Genomic DNA, 20,802 nt, shown 5'->3' on the forward strand with positions numbered 1-20,802 from the left:
GTCAAGTCAAGTCAAAATTTTATTTGCATTGTCACTAAATCAATTGTCATTGATGAACATTTTAGTAAAAACAGCAAGGACACCGAAAAAACCCGTTGGTTATCGAGTCAAGTGTCCCGTTATTTGAATGATGCTTGAAGTATTGTGGGTTTTGTTCTGCCGTAGGATCGCAACCGACCGCACGAACCTGGCGGGGTACGTCCGGTTGCATAAGACGGTGGTTGAACCCGCGGGTTCTGCTGGCCAAATGAAACCCGCCTAAACGGAAACACGACACAGTACCAGAGCAAACTATATCGGGTGGTGGGATACACACTGTAAAACAGAAATTTAAAATAGGTAAAAAACAAATACAATAAGAAGTGGCATGTTGTTTTCTAAAAAAGAAAACCAAGTAAAAATTTTGAACTTTGATAATAATGTTGATGGCCACACCAACCTGATGATATGCTTACTACTGGTGATTGACGCATTCTTTGTGTCGAGCCTGTAACGAAATACAGCTGCAAAGATTTTCCCGTTCTTGTCATTGTAAACCCATTGTGACCATCTTGGTTGTTGGATGGAGATTGTAAAAGATAAACGGGGTTGTTGGGGTCATCAGAATCAATCTACCAAAGTTGTATAGTGTTAAATTTATTCTTACACTAGATGAACAGAAGTCTTACATATAAAGAGTCCGGATTAGGCAGGTCACCAGACGGAGTACTGAGAGTAAAAGTGCAATCAATCGGACTGGATACTTTCATTTCACACCAACTATTAGGTTGATAATTTCCATACATGTCCTCAGTGGTGATATCGAACGTTTGTGGGAGTTCTGAAGCGTTTATTGATGATTGGCTGCAGTAGTTCCTCGCTACAACAAGATTAGTTTTTTAAGTGCTTTTCGAAATCCAAGATACGATTTGGGTAATTGATACCTTCGTTTACTACAACAGTTGTTAAGTTTGAATTGCTTATATTACACGACATTAGGGCACCAAAGACTCCCGTTGTAATCACTGGGATGTCATTGTAGTAAGGCCCTGAAAACTCCCCGATCACTCGGTTGTTTGATCGATCATAAATCTGCGAGCAAAACACCATTAATTTTAAAAACAGTTTGCGATTTTGGGGCTTTGGAAAATGAACGTCTGTGCAGTGACTGTTATGAGATATGCATGTGATAAAGTCAACAAAAATACTAAAAGTCCACAAAAAATCAGATGTCGGTTACAATTGGGTACAGAAGCAGAGGTTGTATACAATTAAACTGAACACTGGCTATTCCTGGGAAAAACGTTCCTTTACATGCACACGTTTCACCAAAACTACAACGTTTTGATATTTTGGGACAACGCTTATTCACTGCTATGACAGGCCATTCCTACCGTACAAAAGTCTCCGCCCTCAAAAACACCTCTTGAGTGAACCAATGTGAGTCGTAATGAATTATCTGTGGCTATCGTGATCACACCAAAATCACAATCCTCTGCTAAGTCAAATGTTTTTCCGGAAGCGGCGACTGACGTAGTACCACTGCAAAATGATTGCGCCATACCTGAAACAAATAAAAACTAACAAATACTCCACAAAATAGTTGAAATTAGTCATACCATACATATATATAGCAAAATATATGATATTTTTTTGTTTTTTAAAGAAAGTTAATAAAACTTATCATGTGGTCTTAACAACTTCTAAGACCAAATCCCCAAGTAAGACAGGTTGAAAATACATTCAAAGCTTGAGATAAATATTTTACGTTTTTTGGAGTACTGTTTTGTCTCATATAAACTGTTAATATATACACCTTGTTTTGCTGCTTGAAAGATAAAAGCGAGAAGAAGGATTACAACTTTCATGTTGTTAATTTGTTTTGGCATTTTTGCTCCAAAACTTGTTTCCAAAATCTGAGTTGTCTCTAAACTTTCAATAAAAAAGATTAAAATTAAATAATATTGACATTTAAGTTTTGTAAGCAAAAAAATGGTCAACAATTGCCGTTCCATTAAAGCTTTGGCATCACTCACGTACTAAAACAGCTTGACTTGAATAAATACGAAAACGAGTGCAAAGCGGTTTTGCTCAAGAGGAACAAAAAAACACCGTAAAAAATTAACAAAAAAATACTTCACGTTTAGGTCCTACTTTTTATATCTGACCTAGGTTACTTTCCGATAATAATTAATTATTGTTCAATTTGAAATTCCAATCTGCTCAAGTTTAGAAAGTATATGACACGAAACACTAAACTCTATAGTTGTAAACTCTGTTGTAAAAACACTAAACTAAACTCTGAGAGACACAACAATTGCATTTAAGACTGAACAAATTGCGGTGCTTATTTCCAATGATCATCATGAACTGAACGGAAGTAATAGCACATAGCTTGGTCTATTGTACACGAAGACCTGCAGCTCTAATGGTACATAACGGATGTCGGCTATCACCGATCCGCGGCGCCGTGCAGGTCGGTGAGCGCTTTTTAACTAGGTCGCACAGAAACAACAACAAGGTAAGTTTGCCAAGTTTATGCCTTACACTTAGCTTCACTAAACCACCAATGAATGTCCGTAGTTTAACTTTTGAAGTTAATTGTGCATGGTGGAATTTTTTTTAGTGAAAATGTCTTACAAATATTGGTAATTGCACTATTGCAAGTACTTAACGCATGATAGAGATATTTTGCCGTAGTGGGGAGATTCGGACCTGCGCCGAGGCTTGGTACATGCATTGTTGATCCTCGTCATGTACTCGCTTTACACAAATTTAGACCTCGTCGTTAATGCAACACAATAGTTTTATTTAATGGGATATTTTTCTGGATGTTTGTGATGTACGAAAAGTAAGTTTTGCACGAGTGGGAAATTTAAACGTATCTTTCGTCGGACTATTTGTTATAAAGCTGACATAACGCAACTGTTCCCGTGAAGATAAAAGTGAATGCTACTTCAACAATAAATATACTACATTGGTAAGCCTAAACTAAGATGTGAAAAAAGTAAGTTAATAGAAGGTTGAACGAAAAGGTATATGTGCATTGAAGCTGCTTTAATATTCAAAATATGTGCATTGAAGCTGCTTTAATATTGTGCGATACATAATGAATTCGAATTTGACACACTACCTATTTTTGGTTGGGCTACCAGACTTAAAGTACACTCACATGATTGGAGGCAGTCACGTAATGCGAAATCACAATCAATTCGTGCTTTGTTATTGCACAGTTCACACACTTTACAGGTATTCAACCACCCTCAAAAATTTATTAATCCCTCCTGCAACAGCATAAACGTTTTGTTAAACATCTTCTGCTTTCCGAAGGTACATATTTCGCCTAAATGTCGAAAGCGAACAGAGCAAGTGAAGTAACAAATCGTACATTTCTCCATTATTATTTCAAACACCCATTGATGTTAGGTAATGTGTAGATCAAAAGAAACGACTTGAGTTTGAACCCTATGAAAATGAATTAGACTGTGGTAAAACTGGTTACATTTTTTCGGCCTAAATAATTAGATTGGAGCTACATAATTTAGTCATTTAAATTTAAAAGAAATGAAGCAAGTGGCTAGTTTGCCCACTTTGTCGTAGGCTTAAATCGAGAAAAAATTATATAAACTTGTTGCCTTTGCGACCATACAGTTAACACAATTTCTAAGGACCAGAATAGTTGCTGAAGTAAATTGCCATTGGTTAGTAGTTGCAGCATCCTTAAAAAGTGTGTATTGCACCGAACGTTTTTCGGCGTTTTGTGACATGCACGTGATATGATTGCGAACCCAAATAAAGTAAACACTTGACTTTTGACCCTCGATTCTGTGCTGCATTAAGAAAAGCATACAAACCCCCACGAAGGTGAAGTGGCATCAAACAATGCTGCAAATTGAAGACAAATAACAACCATGGCAACGGGGTACGCAACCTGTACGCTAATGCACTATGGCGTCGGGCACAAATTGATTTTAGCACAAGTTGGAGCAAAAAAAAACTGGTGTAAAAGGCCAGCATGCATTTAATAATGTTGTACAGTGTTCAGCATGTAGCAAATAAGTAAAGTTGTATTTTATATCCAATCCACAGGGAGCAAAACATTAGCAGTTCAGTCAGTTTATAAACAATTCAGTGACAACGAACTTGTCAGTTTATGTTTGATAAACTTTCAAACTTTTATGACATAAAAAATACCAGACTTACAATGGCTGCCCCCAAGACTGCATTACGCTTTCTAATATCAACTGTATTGTATACTGTTGCTGAATGCAACCACATGCTGGGAGCCACTGCATCATGGAAGGTTTATGAATACAACCAAAATTTCAAGGTGGGTTTTGCAGTTCTGGCAGGAGGTCTTTCAATTTTTAGCATGAACAGCAAGGGTACATCTAAAATATGCAGGATCGCGTCGTGCATGATTATCACCACTCGGGGCACCTTAATATCGCTTGGTGCACATTTAGATAAGTTGAAGCATCTGTATATCGGTGCTACAAGTTATCTAAATGTGCACACCTTAATATAACTTTAATATCGCTTGATACACCTTTATATCGCTAGATAAAGTTGCGCCGAGCAACATAAACATACACCCGGCGACAAAAATATACTTTAAGTGACATAAATGTGCACCTAGCGATATAAAGCTGCACCAAGCGATATGATATTTAGGTCCACCAAGCGATTCAAGTAATCCAAGCGACCCATTATATTTTATGCACAGCGAGGTTCCTTGCAGTTGCATTGGCCAAAACCGAGCATATGTTGAAATAAAATTATTTCTTTGCCGGTTCTTGGGCATTGTTAGCAAAAAAGTGGCAGAAAAAAGCTTTTGGCAATAATCGTTCTTGCTTTAAGAGTAAATAAAACTCAATATACCAGCAGTTTAGAGAATGCTTTCTTTTGTGTTTTTTTACTTTTAACCTCATTAGTAATGCCAATAGTGCTTCTGCAGTATGTTGCTGGATTTCATTTCTTAAGAGCCTTCAATATCTTAAGTTTAATGGTGAAAATAACGGCCCAAATAGATGTAAAAAGCGACATGCTTTATTGTTCAAACGTTTCGGCAAATGCTCATGCCTTCTGTATCTGTATCAGAACAATCCAACCAACGCAGTTTTTTGTTCAAACACCCCAAAAGAAAGTGCTAAATTTGCTCTAAACGTATTAGTAACGCTTCAGAAAGGAATTTTACTAAAATTTTGTTTTCCAAAGGCATCTTTGTACTATTTACAGGTTCAATATAGCGCACAAGTGTTCCAGCATGGCAGCTTCTCGTGGCCTGGAACTTACGTTTCATTAGCGGATGTTCCCTTTAATGAAAGTGTAAACTTTTTGGATGTCAATAAAGTGGACTTTGACATGTCAGAAGATTGGTACATCTCACAATCATTTGCCTACACAGAAAAAACGGATTCCTACACGCAGACTTTCTAGTGGGTATATTAATTTTTAAATGTGTTGAGAAATGATATTTTTTTAACTGGCAAATAGAGTATTTTGGTCAAAGGCCGTCTTATTTTGTCTGGCCTTCGTTAATGCATTGTCAAACACACCTGCACTCCTTACGTAACCATTATGCTCTTGTTTGTGTTTGTTTAAACAACGTGGTGCGTTTTTATATATGTAAGACCGCTTGCACCTCTTGTTTATTGTGTATATGATTTGTTTACTGGTAGACCCACGTGTTTGTTAAGCACTTCAATTTCAATGAGCATAACTGCTTTCACGTTGCGAAACACCAAATTACAACTATGGTAAAGTTACTAACACAAGAAGTCAAGAGCGCAGTTATTTTAATTAACATCAAGACTGAGATGAGGGATTAAATTTTTTTAGGGTGAGGGATTAAATTTTATAATTATGATGTAAACTCAGACCAACCCCAATATTCCAAAATGACAGTGCGTCACCTACCGGAAAGCAGTATGGCTTTTATGTCCAAATCGCTGCAAGCATGCATATTTCTGGTTGCATGTATATTTTTTGTTGATTTCTTCAGCCAAAAGAATTGCTGTTGGGCGAGCAACATTTACGGATACAAGGTTGATTGGAGCATTCCATTTGATATTGATCTGACAGTACGTGATGACATCGGAAAACCGAATACATCTCCCGTTGCATTACAACTTCCAATCCTAACGTAATCTTTGTTAGTATTCAGAACAAATAACTTACGCTTCATACCCTCGCGTTTTAAAATTGATTCAACAATGACAATTTGATGTATTGTTCAGTTACTTGAAATTGTTTTAAATATGTTCAGAGAGCCATGGCTATTACATAATTGTTTCGAAAAAATACGTATTTACAATCAAGGGTGATTTTTTTGCAAATGTGGATTCTTACAAGTCAATTTCACACTATTTGGCACTTAAAGTTCTACTTTTTACTTTTATGTAACTATAAACACTTATAAGGTTAAATATATTATTTTTAAGAAAAAACAATTAACATTGACACCAATTTATTTTCTTATACGGGTCATTTAATGGTTTTGCACAAAAACAAAAAGATTTAGCTTGCTTGTTTAGCAAAGCTCCCAAACAATATAAAGATGGCGTATAAGTATTAATTCATAGATTGTTCTAACGTATGCGTTTTACAATCCTCCAATTATTTGTGTTGGGTTGATTTTGATTTGATGAAGATATGCCTGTTTTGCCATAAGACAAGTATACTCATTTTTTAAATATGTTACTAGATTTTACGTCGGCTGCCCGGAAGCGATAAACATTCCGACTATGGATGAAGACGGTGATATAGTCACGTGCAGATTCGGGAATGTTGCTTTGGAAACGGGTTCTGTCAGAAACAACTACCCATATATATCGCTAAACGAAGTAATGCCTACTAAAGTAAAACTTTAGTGTCTGGTCGTTTATTTTTTATCATCAGCAGATATTTTTAGTTCAATTGAACAAACAAACAAACATCACAGTACTCGTCGTTTATATCTGTTCTTAAATTGAAACTGGATGTAAAGGGCAAATACTTTTTGTAAACCATTGAATGTACTTTTGCTTTTAATAACCCAATAAGGTTGTCGTGGACTATTTGGGAAAGTTTATTTGAGTAACTCCAAAATTATGAGAAAGTGGGATGTAGTGAAATGATTTGCCGTTGAAAACTTGGTTTAGAATTACCCAAAACTGTAGACATTAATTTATTGTAGCGCCCTTGTCAAATTCTGTACAATGGTGGGGGATACGAAGAATCCGTTCCAGTGTCAATTATTGTCGAGGATCACAAACCACAAGAAGATGACAATGGATTTCGCAGCGGCGATTTTGAGCAAGCTGCATTCAGCTACATCCCGCTTCAATTCCTTATCCAAAGTACCGTAAGCTTGTCCACACATTAAAAATACCACTGATTTTGCTGTTTGTCGATTATAATTTGTTGCTAAACTGCCTAAACGCATTATGCTCTTAATGAGTCTGTCCCATTTCTTTATTCATTTAGCGAAGAAACGTGCTTTTGTACCAACAGCCATTTACTGCACAAAATTTCTTAACTTTTCTATGAAAAAGGCGACACTAAAGGCTCATCAAGTAAACTAGGGTTGTTCTGTAACGTACTTTACAGTTTTAAGTTTAACCAAATTCGGTCTTTATTTTATAGCCATTGCCATTTTGTGTATGCGTTTGCACAGCGTTAAAATATTTGCATCCGTATATAGGCCAGTCATACCGCTCCCTTACATGTCTCGTGTGCTTTATCAATTAATTGATGTGAGGTCGAATATTTCTGTAATTAAATTCGCTTTCTACCCCGTAATTTATTTTGTCGTGGAATGTTCTTAATCTTTGAAATGATACTTTTAGTAACTAAGACACCAGTTGGCTATTGCCCCACAAGATCACTCATGATTCCTCCAACTCCTGCTAAAGGAACCATCTTTCCAATGGATTCGTTGACGTCAACCACAATAATCCTTATGGCAAGACCACCGGCTACTTCTAAGTAAGATACACTTTTTTTGCTAAAGTCCTTTGCAATAAATTTGTGTTTTTTTGAAGAATTTCGAGGTTTAACGTGATGGGCATTCCTGGAGTAAACAGATCTTCAGTCGTTCGTCTGTCCAATGGCGACTACAAAAGTGATTTAACATTGCCACCTTTGACTGAATACAGAGGGCTATATTTGTTCTGCGTCACAGCAACTGATAACTACGGGTGACTACATTTTTTAACATTTCATAGTCAATCTACTCAACTCAGATTCTTACTAATAGTTTAATCCACAACTAGGTCGTTTGAAATGGTTGTGTGCGTTCTTGAATTTTTTGTGTGAGAAAAGAAAAAAAACAACGGTAAACAAAACATTGAAGGCATAATATCTTGATAAATGTGTCATAACATATTTAGCAATATCGAGTTCTTTCACTTGGCCTCTTCGTATGGCTCTTGGGTGTTACAGTCGATACGAAAGTGTCTAAATTCTGTTATCGTTTTTCCTTTTTACTCAGAATCACCTCGGAACCACATTGCTTTAAACTTCTCGTTGAATGTAAGTTTTTATTTTCAAACCTTGTCATCTACTTGTTAAATTCTTTTTACTTTGCAACAAGATGGCGGGCCAACCTGTGGATCAGACAACGCTGGCTGTAGTGATACTTGTAACGTTGGTTTGACTGACCAACCTTCCTTGATATGTTCGTGTGATCGAAGTTGCTGGGAATTGTCAGATGATCAAAAAACGTGCATACGTATGTTAATTGTTATAACCACAGGCTATAAACTCAGATTGGCCTGCAAATGAACCCAGTCCATACGGTGTTAACAATTTTGAGAAATATATTTTTAGCTAATGTTGAGATGTCCTGTGGTTCGTCAATCGACATATCGGTGGAGAACTGCGCAGCAGATGGAGCCATTGGAATAGGTGGTTATGCGGATGACAATATTAATGATGTTCCTATCGAATGCCGTCCTATAGATAGCGGAGCCCTCACAACGTTTAGTTTTCAAGCAGATCAGTGCAACACCATCAGAAAGGTAAAGCGTTATTTTTTGAACAAACCGAAAATCCAAGTGGTTGCGTCAAAGCTTTTTACTAAAGATGCGGTAATTGATAATTTTTGGTTTGCCAAACATTGTTTAAAGTTTTAAACCGTAGTTTTGTGCAATAGGTAAAAGAAAAAGTAAAAGAAAAATCCTTGGTTTGTTTATATTAATCAAGAAAAAAGAGTTTGTAAAAAAATGTATTTCAATGTTGAAACGTAGCAACTTAATGATAAGAAAACTTTACATTTTACACCCCAAATCAAATAATACCCTACTTCAAGGAAAACTCAGTGGAAGTTCGGTACGAGAACACCGTGCAAATATGGGTGGTGGATCCCACTCAGGACGTACCTGACGACAACAGCACAATCACCCGTGGACTCTGGTACAACGTGCCGTTAGCCTGTCGAATACCAAAATATGTCAGTGTGAACGGGACTTTTTTCCCTGAGGACAACGTTGTGGAGATTGGCACTATAGAGGGAATGGGAGATTACACCGTTACTTTTGACTTCTATAAAGATGATACGTTTGAGGTAAATTTTCCTGACTCTTTGCATGTTTAGGTGCATACAGTTGGTAGATCTTGGTCACTTGTGTTTAAGGATGGATAATAGTCTTATGTTGCCTACTTTACGCGCAAAACACCGTTGGAATATTGATATTAACGCTTTCTGTGTATTTATCTGCAGAGAACGTTCTCCCCCTACGACTACCCTGTGGTTTTCAAATTGGATTCGGATATATTTTTCGGCATGGTCGCTGAAGTAAAACCACAAACGGACGGCTTAGAACTTTTGACAGTTTCATGCAATGCTTATCCCGATCCGAACCTCGGCAATATTGCGCCGTTGGTGATGATCAAAGACGGGTAAACGTTGGTGACTTTTCTGATGTTTGATTATTATGCAACCATAAAACATGGTGCTTGTGTGCAAAACTAACATTTTTACCTTACAATTTTTTGTTTTTATAATAACATTACAATTAATCAGATATGTATTTTAAATTTCTTAATTTTTGTCTTGAAAAAAGAGTTTAACATAAAAAATTGAACACGTTCTAAAATTGCAGGTGTTTGTTGGATACCACGATGGTAAAATACAATTCAGAAGACCCCATGAAAAACTTTTTTTCGATTGAGGCTTTCCGCTTTAAATACGGCCTTGAAGGCATTGACAGCAATACCAACGTCATAATTAAGGTTGCCCTTATAAAATATGGGAAACAATTTGCTTTATACATACAGTGCAACCTCGTGCGACAAGACTGTCGTATATTACACTTTGTTTATTTCTTTGCATTCTCAAATGTGGTAAACAGGTTTGGCTTTGCAATCTGTCAGCCGTAGATTCACCGTCTCAGCATTTATTTTGTATTACTCTCTTTGTTGGTTGCTTAAGAAAACGTTATATGTTTTAAAGTCTTTTTAATGCTGTCGATTATTTTCTTTTTTTGCGATCTTGACAGCATGGATTTGTGAATGGTGTAGTAAGCAATTATTATTTTAGTGCGAAGTAATGATCTGTGTGAAAGAAGAATCAGAAAATTGCATCGCTCTTCAGACCAGTTGTCCAAATTCAAGGAATAATGACGCACAACTAACAAACATGGACAGCTTGAGGTAAGATTTTTTTTAAATTGAGACAAGATTAGGTAGAACATTTTTTTTCTAATAAAACATGCGTAGCTGAAACACTTTCGTACAAAAGAAATCTCGCGCAGCCAATACAGAAACTGATGACACCTGTTTTTATATGGCAAAATATCCTATATTTCCCTTGTTGAGTTATAAAAAGTGATTTATTCTTGTTTTTTTTACCTAACAGTCTAAAAAAATAACTTGCTTATTATTTATTCATTTTGAAAGTGTAATCGGACGAACTGATGTGCTAAACAATTACGATGATTCTGACTCGGTTTCGCCAACCAGAGATCCAAATGTCACAGAGTCCGACATTATTGAAATGCCAAATTCATTTTGGGTACGAGTTGCTGAAGAAGGTAAGAAAAAACCTTACACAAAAAAGACACCAGAACCGTTACCAAACATTCTCCAAATGTAGTTTAATGTTGTCGCGAAGAACCATGAAGTTATATTTTTATTACAGAAGCTCCTCCGTCAAATACCGGACCAAGCACGTCCATTGGTGTAATCGTGGGTGCAACGCTGGGCGCCATCGTTGTTTTGCTGCTTATTGCACTTATTGGAATGATTGTTACCAAATCACAAACAAATCAGGTTACACCAGATGACAAGAAATCAGACTTTGACTCGGGAGTTCTACGACCGCCCACAGCTGCATCAAGCGCCACGAGCGAAGCCTAATTGACTCTTAAAAGGAAGCATGATTTTTTTTCTAAAATGGGAATTTTATTCTAATGTGATAAAGCGGCACAGTGTTTTATCGTTTTCTTACCTCTTAATTGCTGAAACGTAATTAATTCTGTCTGCATGGAAAAATCGCATTGAATCGCTTCTGTAAACCCCTTTTTCAATGTTTCTGATTCTCAATGAAATTATGGCGTGCGAAAATTAAGCTAAAAATAAAAACAATAAAATCCTTACATGTAGAAATATTCTATCGCGTTTTTGTTTAAGCAATTAGCTATCGGTATGAGATCCGGTGCTTATTAGCTTACTTTATTGCACCGAAAGAAGGGTATTTTAATTTTACCTATCGATTGTATTATTAAGGTGATCGTTTGAACCACTTCAACGCATTATTCACATAATCGAATTCACTTATTTGCATATTTTACACATGTGCCACTAAATTGGCGTCAAATGTTCCAAAAGCATAAGCAACAGCACTTAACTAATCTACTGCTTTACATTAAAAAAATGACACAAGACAAGTTTGCGTAAACACATTTCAACTAGAGATGTACCGAATATTCGGTGTGCCGAATTTATTCGGCCGAATCGGCCACTTTTGCAAAGATTCGGTTTCGGCCGAATAAGAATAATTTGTTGCGATTCGGCCGAAACGGAATCTTTTACGAACACACATTTAAAGCGTTAAACGTGTCTTTTCTGCTTTAGTACCAACGAAAATTGCGTCAATCATTGTGTTGTTTAACACATTATCGCTTTTCCCACTACAGACAAAAATCAGTAATTCATTGTCGGGTTGGAAATCATGCTTGAAGCAATGTTAAACACCACAGAACTGATATAAAGACGAAACAAAACCATTCTGAACTGCTTGCCTGTTAAATAAACGCGTATAGGGTACGACTTCGCGTGACGTCGTAAATGATTCGGCCGAATTTATTCGGCAAAACCGCCGCACATTCGGTTTCGGCCAAATCGAAATTTCGCCGATTCGGTACATCACTAATTTCAACCTCCCTTTTTAACTACCGAGGTTCGAATCGTTAAAGAAACGAAATAACCTAGCTTTTGGTAAAACTCATAACGCCCACGCCGTAAGCCCTGTGTTTCCACAAATAGCACTTTCTACTAAGTCAGTGGTTCCCAAACTTTTTCATATTTTTTTCAAAACGGTCCCTTTGCCATTAATTCGAGGGCTCGCGGTCCTTAAGCCTAAATGTGTATTTCATAAAAACGAAAGTTGATTGCAGGATTTTAGCTAGTTATGCAAAATTGCGCATAACAATCATCCAAAGACAGCATGTGACATCACAAACAGGACAAAAAACATTACGATTGTGCGCGAACAATTGCATTTTTGATAGTTGTCATTCAATAAAGGCCATTGTTTAGCAATGGAGACAGTCGATTCTCAATTCTACTTTGATTTAATCTTATTTAGTGGCACAAACTGACGCCAAATAAGATTGTAGAATTACTTCAACCGCTTCGCGGTCCCCCCAAAATTGCCTCATGGACCCCTAAAGGACCGCGGACCCCAGTTTGGGAACCACTGTACTAAGTGAACAGTTTTTTTAAAGTGGTGTCTATGTGTTTTGGGGTTTAAGTCCTTCCTAACTTATGCCAGATAATTCGAGTGTGAAGTCACTTTTGTAGGTGTTAACCAAACCAGGGGTTTCGCCTTTGGGGGCGTCCCAATTTACTGCTCATGTCAAAATGATGGGCTAATGCAGTGGTTCCCAAAATATGCGCCGCGGCACACTTGTGTGCCGCGAAATGTCATTAGGTGTGCCTCAAAAAATATTGAAATTAAAATCAATCAAGTAGAGTAGCAGTACCAGGTGCTTAGACCACCAGGCCAACGTGCTCCACGTCTCTGAGATGTTCAACTAGGCTATTTAACTACGAGAGTGACCTGTATAGCGGCATAAACTGTATATAATTTTTGTTTTTTCTAAAATGCGCCTTAAAAGAAAAAAGTTTGGGAACAACGGGGCTAATGGCTTCACGTGCAAAATTTTTGTGTGTAAGGGACAAGGGTGTCAGAAAATACCACATAACTAACCAAGCCTATAGTATATAACAAATTGCCAGCGAAGTGGAATAAAACGTATTCATTTTATTGAGCAGACGTTTCGACAAAAAACATTTGTCATCATCAGTGAAATATAGGCCTAAAATACAAGCGGAAACAAGCGCGTTTATAACCAAGCCTAGTTTATCATTTTAAGGACTAGTTTATTAAAGTAAATGCCTAACTAGTGTAATAGTTCAAATTATCCCATCAGTTCTTAAATACGAACTTTTAAATCACTTGACGTGTCTTGAATAATCACTTGCTATCTCATGCACAAATGGCAGGGTTTGCCAAGACCAGGGGCGGCATTATGAACACTTCCTCGCTCGCTAACTTACCGAGCTCGGTAAAAAAATCTTTAGCGAGGAGTTAACGAGCGAGGAACTCGGTAATGTATTTGGTATTACGAAGTGTCCTCGCAAACGCCTCGCTAAAGCCTGACGCAAATACGAGAGAATGCGTCAAAATCGTAAGAAAAAAGACGTCTCAGCAAAATCGTCACGCCGCACTATGCGACACCTTGCGACGAACAATTTTCGCCTGTCATTTATGCTGTTTTTAATGCAAATTTGCAATATAACCTCAAAATGTTTGGATTCCTAATTTACGGACAGTTTGAAATTTGTTTGTTTGATAAAGTAGCATAAGAACATCAAGAAACATTGCAAGAATTTATTGAAACGTGGACAACAGTTGAAATGGAAGTTTCATATCCTAGAAAAAGTACAAAACATCATTTGGTATAATTTTTATGAAAAGAAAACGTTGAAGCTTCATAACAATACGGTAAGATCTGTGATTAACATAAGTTTGCACTTTATAAAATGATTTACAATTTCTAACTGGTGACATTAGGGTGATTTTCATTGATGTTTGAAACAATGACAACTTTATTATACCTAAACACATGTTTTGTACAACTCATTTTATAAGGTTTTATGGTTTGCATCTTCAATTAACCATCCCAATATTACATATTCATTTTTCAATTACAGATTTAAAACAAAATAAGAACCAGTGCCCTCATTACAAAAAGACAGACCAAAACCATGATGCAGAAAGAGACTTGCTGGACACACACAAAATAAGTCGAAATTGGAGCATTGTGACCAAAATTACAGGTCAAATTTGACTGCTGTAAAGCTGAAAACAGTACAATCAGCCTAAGGCACTTAACAATTACATTTTTATTCAGTGTTAATACTGTACATGGTGTTTGTATTATGTGCATTAGTGTTTCTGTCTATTACTCACCAATTGTCAATTTGTTCAAAGTTTTTGTGTTTTATTTGTTTTCTCGATTCTTTCATTTCAATTTTATTCATGTAATGCTACACTGTCACTTTTTGTTTCTAATAAACACAAGTACATGCTGTTTGAATATTCATGTTATTAAAATGGAATCACTTCAGTATCTGGCAATATTGTCATGCAGATCATTACATTTATTGTGGAGGTTCCTTAATGGCAGTGTTTGCAGGCAGAGATTTGAGACACATTACAAAACGTATTTAAAAAAATACATGACAATGTTATAAATTTAACACAAAATAACTACTGTGATCATTAAAAACAACCTATCTTGACACGTGCATCTTATAGCTAGAGCAGGGGTGGGCAAACTTTTCAGTGCAAGGGCCGCATTCAAAAGTTCTTAATCTCAAGGGGCCGCATAGTATTTCACCAACGACCGCCACTTGCTTGCTTGTTTTTTTTTAAATAACTGGTGTAAAGAATTAGGTTTATATCATATACAATTTCTTACTTGACCCATAAGTTAAGCTAAACTGAGCTAACTGTTTATGACGTCATAATCTGTATTGTGACGATTGCGGTGCCTGTTCTTTCGCATTGTTTGCACACAATAAGCGGATAAAAGCCTGGTACATATGGTTACTAGGCTGGTAATCTTTTTTATATAGTCTCACGAAATCTGTTTTTAGCAGTTTCAAAATCAAAATATTTGGCAAAATAATTTTAGTTACGTCACCGCCGCCAGCACGTGTATTTCAACATACATGGTCACAGCCGCACAAACTCGTCTCCGCGGCCGCATGTGGCCGTACGGCCGCAGGTTGTGCACCCTCGATTTAGCCCAAATATTAATATAGCATCCGCTATGTGCAAATACGTCTGTTGTCACTGAAATTACTGGACAAACGTTGGTTGAAACGCCACAATTGCATTGTTTCAAAATAAACAAGCATTTGTTGCAACATAGGCTACATTACGACTTTTTGTTGATAAATTCTTGCGCCAACATTAAACAAAGCGAGCCGCTTTTAGTATCCATTTTTAGGTGGTTTGCGGGTCAGTGTTAACGATTCTAAAGCCGTGTTTAATGTCCGTTTGCAAAGTATTGCAACGACCTAAACTTGATCCAATGTGAACAAAGTTTTGGCGTCAACAGAGCAAAGTGGGCTGTATTTGAAAACGTGAATCGCTTTTACTTTTATTTACCTTTATCGAACCAAGAAATTGTGTCAAGTGACGATTTGCAAAATAACATGGCAGAAACAACAGGCTAAAGCACGCAAAAAGTATCTGTGTTTAGTTCCAAAGTAAGTATGGTATGGGTACAGATACTGCACATGGTATAGGTATCGGCAAGTCGCTCCCCCGGTATTTTTTTAAAACTCTGCGGCTGTGCTCATAATACTATTCAGCGTTACTAACATTCTCTTTAAAATTTACTAACATTTGGCGGGCCGCATGCGGCCCGCGGGTTGTAGTTTGCCCACCCCTGAGCTAGAGTGTTGAAAGAAAATATGGAGGGTGTAAACAACTTTGAGTCACTACCACACGGACGGTTAGTACAATAGCTTAAATGTTGTGTTTGCCCAAATTAGATTTCTTAAACTGTATTGCGCACACGGAAGTATATAATAAGGACTTGTTCTTCCAGCATCAGATACTTTTTACCGGAAGTTTTGTAACTTATTTTAACTGGAAAATGTGTAAATCGTCGTGAATTGATGGCATCAATCCAATACAGTTATTCAGTAAACGCCATTTTAAAATTAAATTAAAACCGACATTTGCGATTTTTCTTCGTTTGTACAAACTTTTACCAACAAAATACGTAGCCACAATTGATTTCCGACGTGACTGTGTGACTTTGTCAACAACAATTTAGCGTTAGCGAGTGGTCTGAGGTCCTCGTTAGTTAGCGAGGAGTTTAGCGAGACGGGGGTTCGTAATACCACATCTCAACTTAACGAGGTCGTGCGTCAATACCGAGCTCGCTAAACTTAGCGAGATGTGTTCGTAATGCCGCCCCTGGTATGTAGGCCCAGAATATGAATTTCGTCTTTCAAAAGGTGGATATAGGTATACAGTGCAGTGTGCGAGCAACCCACTTTTAAGTGGAAACTTGTGTTTGGAAAGAACTATTTCTTTGGTATGCACCTTAAAAGCAAACAAACAGTAGTGTGAAGTTTAAAACTGTTTTTTAAACTTCTTTCTGCATTAAAGGTATGCGTATGTGTAAAGTTTAAAGACACCTCATCACTATACGTTTTTTTGCAAACTGTACTTGTAAACTTAATTTCGTTTTTTTTATTTGAATTCGATTTCATGCTAGGTCTGTTGCATAGGTTTAGTTGCAACTAATAAAACACAGTTATATTCGTATTGAAGCATTGATCGGCAGTTGTTAGTATAAGTTCCTTTGATCCAATCTTCCTTCTGAATATAAAAATGTTTTGTTTCATTGCAAAGATGGCACAAATCAAAAAAGTCATTTGAAAAAAATTACTTACCAAAATTTTAAAGCCAACTTGCTTAATAACTGAAACGACTTCCTCATACGACAGTTCAATTGATGACTCCTTTGCCATTCCAGAAAAATGGTACAACAACGGACCAAGGTTTATCCAAAAACCACCAGGTTTAAGTATTGAGAATATTCTTTCAATATAAGTTACAATATTGTGTGCAGTATCAATAAAATAGCATGTTGCAACACAATCCCAAGTGTCTGCAAACACATTAAATGACATGAATTGAAATAGACCCGGTATTGGAAACAAATCTACCCAAAAGGGCTGCAAAACTGTCCTAATGCATGATCGCAGTATAACCATAATTAAGAATACAAGTTTTAATCATGCAAAAATGAAAATAACATTTGTTGCCAACACAAGCAAGCAGCACAACAAATCTTTGCTTAGTTGTGTTGTTTGTCTTAAACATTAATTACCACACAAAAACTCATTAGAACTTATGCAGTAAATGTTACTGTAGATGGGAAAGTGGCAATTATTAATACAGAACACAGATTTTTTTTAAAAAACATGTATGATTAAAAAACAAGTTTATAAGGTGAAAACAATTTGTTCAAAATTCTTTTCTGGAAGAAGACTGATGGTTAGCAATGTTACTCATCCTACCTTCAGTTGTGTACACTTCCAGAAAATCGCCTGCTGTCATTGTAAACTTATTTGTGAATGGAAGGGATCCAGGATTTACATCTGGAAATTTTATTCGTTTTAAAGCATCAGCCCACGAGATATTATTGCAGGTTTTGTCAATCCAGGGATAAATCGTAAACTGATGAAAATCATCAGGTCCATCAGCTTGTGTTCTAATTTAAGAAAACACTTTGACATAAAAAAATAGGTGGCATGATCAGTAAAAATGTATAGAAACAAACGAAATGTTTTGACAGGGGTGGGGAACCTTTGGAGTCAGAAAGGCCACCCAGCGTTTTGTCGACACTCGTGTAGGCCGCATTGTCTATTTCTCAGGTTTAAAACAGTGGTTTCCAAACAGTTTTGTTTACATGTCTTTTGTATTTTTTCCAAATAGCACGGTCAAAGATGAATGCAATGTTAAGAGACGTTTGTTACATCACAGACATCACAAAAAACTAGTGCAGAAACATCTGGTCTAGAACCAATTAAATAGTAATCTAAGGAAATAAAGGTGAATAAAAAAAATATTTTCACATATTTCTTTTTTCTTTGAAGAGAATGGTCTTTAAAGAGAATCTGACATCGGAGGCCGCACTTACTACCCAAAAGGCTGCATACGGCCTAAACGCAGGTTCCCCACCCCTGGGGTATGACTTAAGTTAAGTTGAGTTTATTTTGCTGCTTAAAAGAATCATAGCAACACAATTGTGCTAAATAATCATGAGGTTGAAAATAGCTGCGCCACGTTTAAATCTAAATGTTATTAAGACGTAGTAGACCCCAATTGGTGGATAAATGGTAAATACTTACTGGTTGATGATAAAACTTGAGGTAAAAAGCATATAGAAGCTGAACTCATTTCCCTGTGTGATATAACCAAGTTTTGCTAATTCCCAAGCAAGTCTTCCCAGGCCACAACCTGGTACAAGAACTGTAACATCTTTGAAACCTTCCACCTTCAGAGGCGAAGAGTTGGACAAGTGAATAACTACATGTTTAGCTGACTACATAATACATCTACAAAATTTTTATACAATCAAACTCTTCCATTTTAAACATTAGTTTTCAACATGGGTACCAGCGATTTTAGCCTTTTAAATATCGCATTGATATTGTACAGAAAATGTAATTGTTTTGATATTTGTCAATGTTGAGGGGGGCGTTTATAAATTACACTGACAAAAAAGATGTGGTTCAGGAAAAAAAAGTTGCAAAACACTGATTAAAAACAACAACAATAACATACATTGTTATGAACAAGGGGAATGTGCTTTTTTATTTCTTCAATGATTGGTTGATATGACGTGAGGCGTTCATTTGCACCATCAGATGACCAATCACGAGCTATTTGCTTCAGTGTAGACTTTACCTTGTCTGAATCAAATGAAGAATGTGAGACATGTTCTTGTATCTGGCATGTAGAAACACAAATTCTGTTTGGAACTGAGCACAGAGAACGATTCCAATTAAATGATGCATATATCAATTCTTTTGAAGCTCACTTCAGGTAATTCTGTGCTGTAGATTTGATCAACTGGGTGCAACTAATATACATTTTACACACAGCTGTGTTCTATTTAGACAATGTGGCTAATATTATTCATTTCCAAACGTAGCATTTTATAGATTATATTAGTTTTGTTTTTTAATCTCGCCTTAAAAGTTTATCCATTTCTGGTGGTGCCTCTGACTTTTTTTGGCGACAAAACTAAGCAGTTGAATTAGGTTTACTTGCCTCAGAGTATTGCTTGTTTTCAAAAACATCTCCACAAGATTTTATGATTTCTTTTATAACTGCTGCATTACAATCAATGCACAACCTTGTGTCATCAAAAATTTTCCGGTGGTTTGGTAGCATAAGTTTGTGTGACTCTAGGATAGCCTCAAAATTCTTCTCTCGGGCATCCAAGGCATGAAGCGCAGTCCTTCTAAATTGTTATAACACATGTTGCTAACTAATCAAAAGTTAGGATGTTTAATGTTGTTGGTTTTAATAACATCAATGTGCTTTTGTTTAGTCAAAAATAATAATTTAGTGGCATTAATGGCTTAAGTTTTATTGAGTCAACAAGATCTTCAATGATATGCAGAAGTGCACTGCAAACAAGCATTTAGTATTGAAAACAGCATCAGCTATGCAAAGATAGAAAGTGTTGTTGTGTGTTTTCACCTGTATGCTTTAAATGCATTAAAAACACGCATGAAATGATACACTTCTTCTTGTGTATCTTCTTCTTTAGAAGACGTCCCATTCGCATCCATACCGGAAAACACGTGTTTGATTGAAACGAGGCTTTGTTTTAATTTCAAGAAACCATCGAATCAGTTACGCACCTAAATTAATGACGTTGCTCATAAATTGTATTAATAAAGCACCCCAAACAGCACAGTTACACTTTCCTGGCTTCTGGTGTAACTTTGAAAACTGTTATGACCGCTGATGGCACCGTTTATTTGTTTCATGAGCATTTTAATTTTTACTATTAAACCATAGAAATCTTAATAAAACACATAAGACCACATTGAACAACCAGAACAAGAAACACACTATGACCTCCTTTATGCATATAAATTAATACACCTAACTGTATATTTTAGCAAGAGGGCGATAGCGAATAACTTTGGCATTTGTACTGACTTCTAAACATCAGGTTATCAACTGAAACGAGTAAAGGTGCTCATGGTTGGTGTGTTACTTAGTTTGGGGTGAGATTTTATAATAAGATACTATTTAACTATACACATACAGAAACTCCGCCAACTGGCTGTCCCACGATTACGCATTTTTTAGATTCATCGTTTTCCGCGCAAGGATCTGTGCAAAACGTCTCGAAAATGTCAGATTTCCTTTTTAGGCACGGACAGGGAGTAACCATATATAATAACAAAACCTCCCCCAAACCAAAATACCAAAAACGGTCAGCAGTTTTACCGTCTACAAAGAAGTAGAATACGTTTTGTGATTATCGGACACAAAACAAA

At 36.6% G+C, this 20,802-nt stretch overlaps 3 protein-coding genes and 1 long non-coding RNA gene across 6 annotated transcripts; 2 read left to right on the forward strand and 2 right to left on the reverse strand.

Annotated features, from left to right (window-relative positions):
- Position 1: 1 nt before the first annotated feature.
- Positions 2-1,906, reverse strand: LOC145233452 (uncharacterized). Its single transcript, XM_080098176.1, has 6 exons — positions 1,796-1,906; positions 1,374-1,543; positions 924-1,071; positions 669-859; positions 440-611; positions 2-315 (listed from the first exon to the last, which is right to left on the reverse strand). Exons 1-6 carry the CDS (start codon positions 1,866-1,868, stop codon positions 62-64), a joined length of 1,008 nt encoding a protein of 335 aa, XP_079954302.1. The 5' UTR covers positions 1,869-1,906; the 3' UTR covers positions 2-61.
- A 4,708-nt stretch (positions 1,907-6,614) lies between these two features.
- Positions 6,615-11,560, forward strand: LOC145234095 (uncharacterized). 2 transcript variants are annotated; one of them, XM_080098873.1, is made up of 13 exons: positions 6,615-6,824; positions 7,157-7,319; positions 7,809-7,947; positions 8,004-8,159; positions 8,453-8,493; positions 8,555-8,692; positions 8,791-8,981; positions 9,272-9,526; positions 9,683-9,861; positions 10,065-10,194; positions 10,502-10,614; positions 10,861-10,994; positions 11,102-11,560. In XM_080098873.1, exons 1-13 carry the CDS (start codon positions 6,726-6,728, stop codon positions 11,317-11,319), a joined length of 1,956 nt encoding a protein of 651 aa, XP_079954999.1. In that variant the 5' UTR covers positions 6,615-6,725; the 3' UTR covers positions 11,320-11,560. The 2 variants fall into 2 exon arrangements, with proteins under 2 accessions (XP_079954999.1, XP_079955000.1); XM_080098874.1 differs by lacking the exon at positions 6,615-6,824 and having other exon boundaries at positions 7,257-7,324.
- Positions 11,561-13,944: 2,384 nt separating this feature from the next.
- Positions 13,945-14,780, forward strand: LOC145233496 (uncharacterized). Its single transcript, XR_013861131.1, has 2 exons — positions 13,945-14,191; positions 14,401-14,780. It is a non-coding gene; the product is annotated as an uncharacterized LOC145233496 (long non-coding RNA).
- A 2,160-nt stretch (positions 14,781-16,940) lies between these two features.
- Positions 16,941-20,770, reverse strand: LOC145233112 (carnosine N-methyltransferase-like). 2 transcript variants are annotated; one of them, XM_080097773.1, is made up of 7 exons: positions 19,991-20,770; positions 19,556-19,748; positions 19,190-19,231; positions 18,631-18,776; positions 17,797-17,990; positions 17,167-17,384; positions 16,941-17,092 (listed from the first exon to the last, which is right to left on the reverse strand). In XM_080097773.1, exons 1-7 carry the CDS (start codon positions 20,080-20,082, stop codon positions 16,985-16,987), a joined length of 993 nt encoding a protein of 330 aa, XP_079953899.1. In that variant the 5' UTR covers positions 20,083-20,770; the 3' UTR covers positions 16,941-16,984. The 2 variants fall into 2 exon arrangements, with proteins under 2 accessions (XP_079953899.1, XP_079953898.1); XM_080097772.1 differs by having other exon boundaries at positions 19,067-19,231.
- Between the last annotated feature and the right edge of the window lie 32 nt (positions 20,771-20,802).

The sequence above is a fragment of the Phallusia mammillata genome, chromosome 6 (assembly GCF_965637545.1).
Source record: "Phallusia mammillata chromosome 6, kaPhaMamm4.hap1.1, whole genome shotgun sequence".
NCBI classification, from domain to species: domain Eukaryota; kingdom Metazoa; phylum Chordata; class Ascidiacea; order Phlebobranchia; family Ascidiidae; genus Phallusia; species Phallusia mammillata.

Excerpts from the sequence above, each read along its gene's own strand:
- LOC145233452 (XM_080098176.1), bottom strand. The coding sequence starts at position 1,868 with ATGCCAAAACAAATTAACAACATGAAAGTTGTAATCCTTCTTCTCGCT. Across the intron at positions 860-923 it reads AACTGTTGTAGTAAACGAAG|CGAGGAACTACTGCAGCCAA; the intron begins GTATCAATTACC and ends ATCTTGTTGTAG. Across the intron at positions 316-439 it reads AGTAGTAAGCATATCATCAG|TGTGTATCCCACCACCCGAT; the intron begins GTTGGTGTGGCC and ends TCTGTTTTACAG.
- LOC145234095 (XM_080098873.1), top strand. The coding sequence starts at position 6,726 with ATGGATGAAGACGGTGATATAGTCACGTGCAGATTCGGGAATGTTGCT. Across the intron at positions 8,982-9,271 it reads AGTGCAACACCATCAGAAAG|GAAAACTCAGTGGAAGTTCG; the intron begins GTAAAGCGTTAT and ends CCCTACTTCAAG. Across the intron at positions 10,195-10,501 it reads ATACCAACGTCATAATTAAG|TGCGAAGTAATGATCTGTGT; the intron begins GTTGCCCTTATA and ends TTATTATTTTAG.
- LOC145233112 (XM_080097772.1), bottom strand. The coding sequence starts at position 20,082 with ATGGATGCGAATGGGACGTCTTCTAAAGAAGAAGATACACAAGAAGAA. Across the intron at positions 17,991-18,630 it reads TCAAGTTTTATCATCAACCA|AACACAAGCTGATGGACCTG; the intron begins GTAAGTATTTAC and ends TTCTTAAATTAG. Across the intron at positions 17,385-17,796 it reads GGAAGTGTACACAACTGAAG|ACACTTGGGATTGTGTTGCA; the intron begins GTAGGATGAGTA and ends ATGTGTTTGCAG.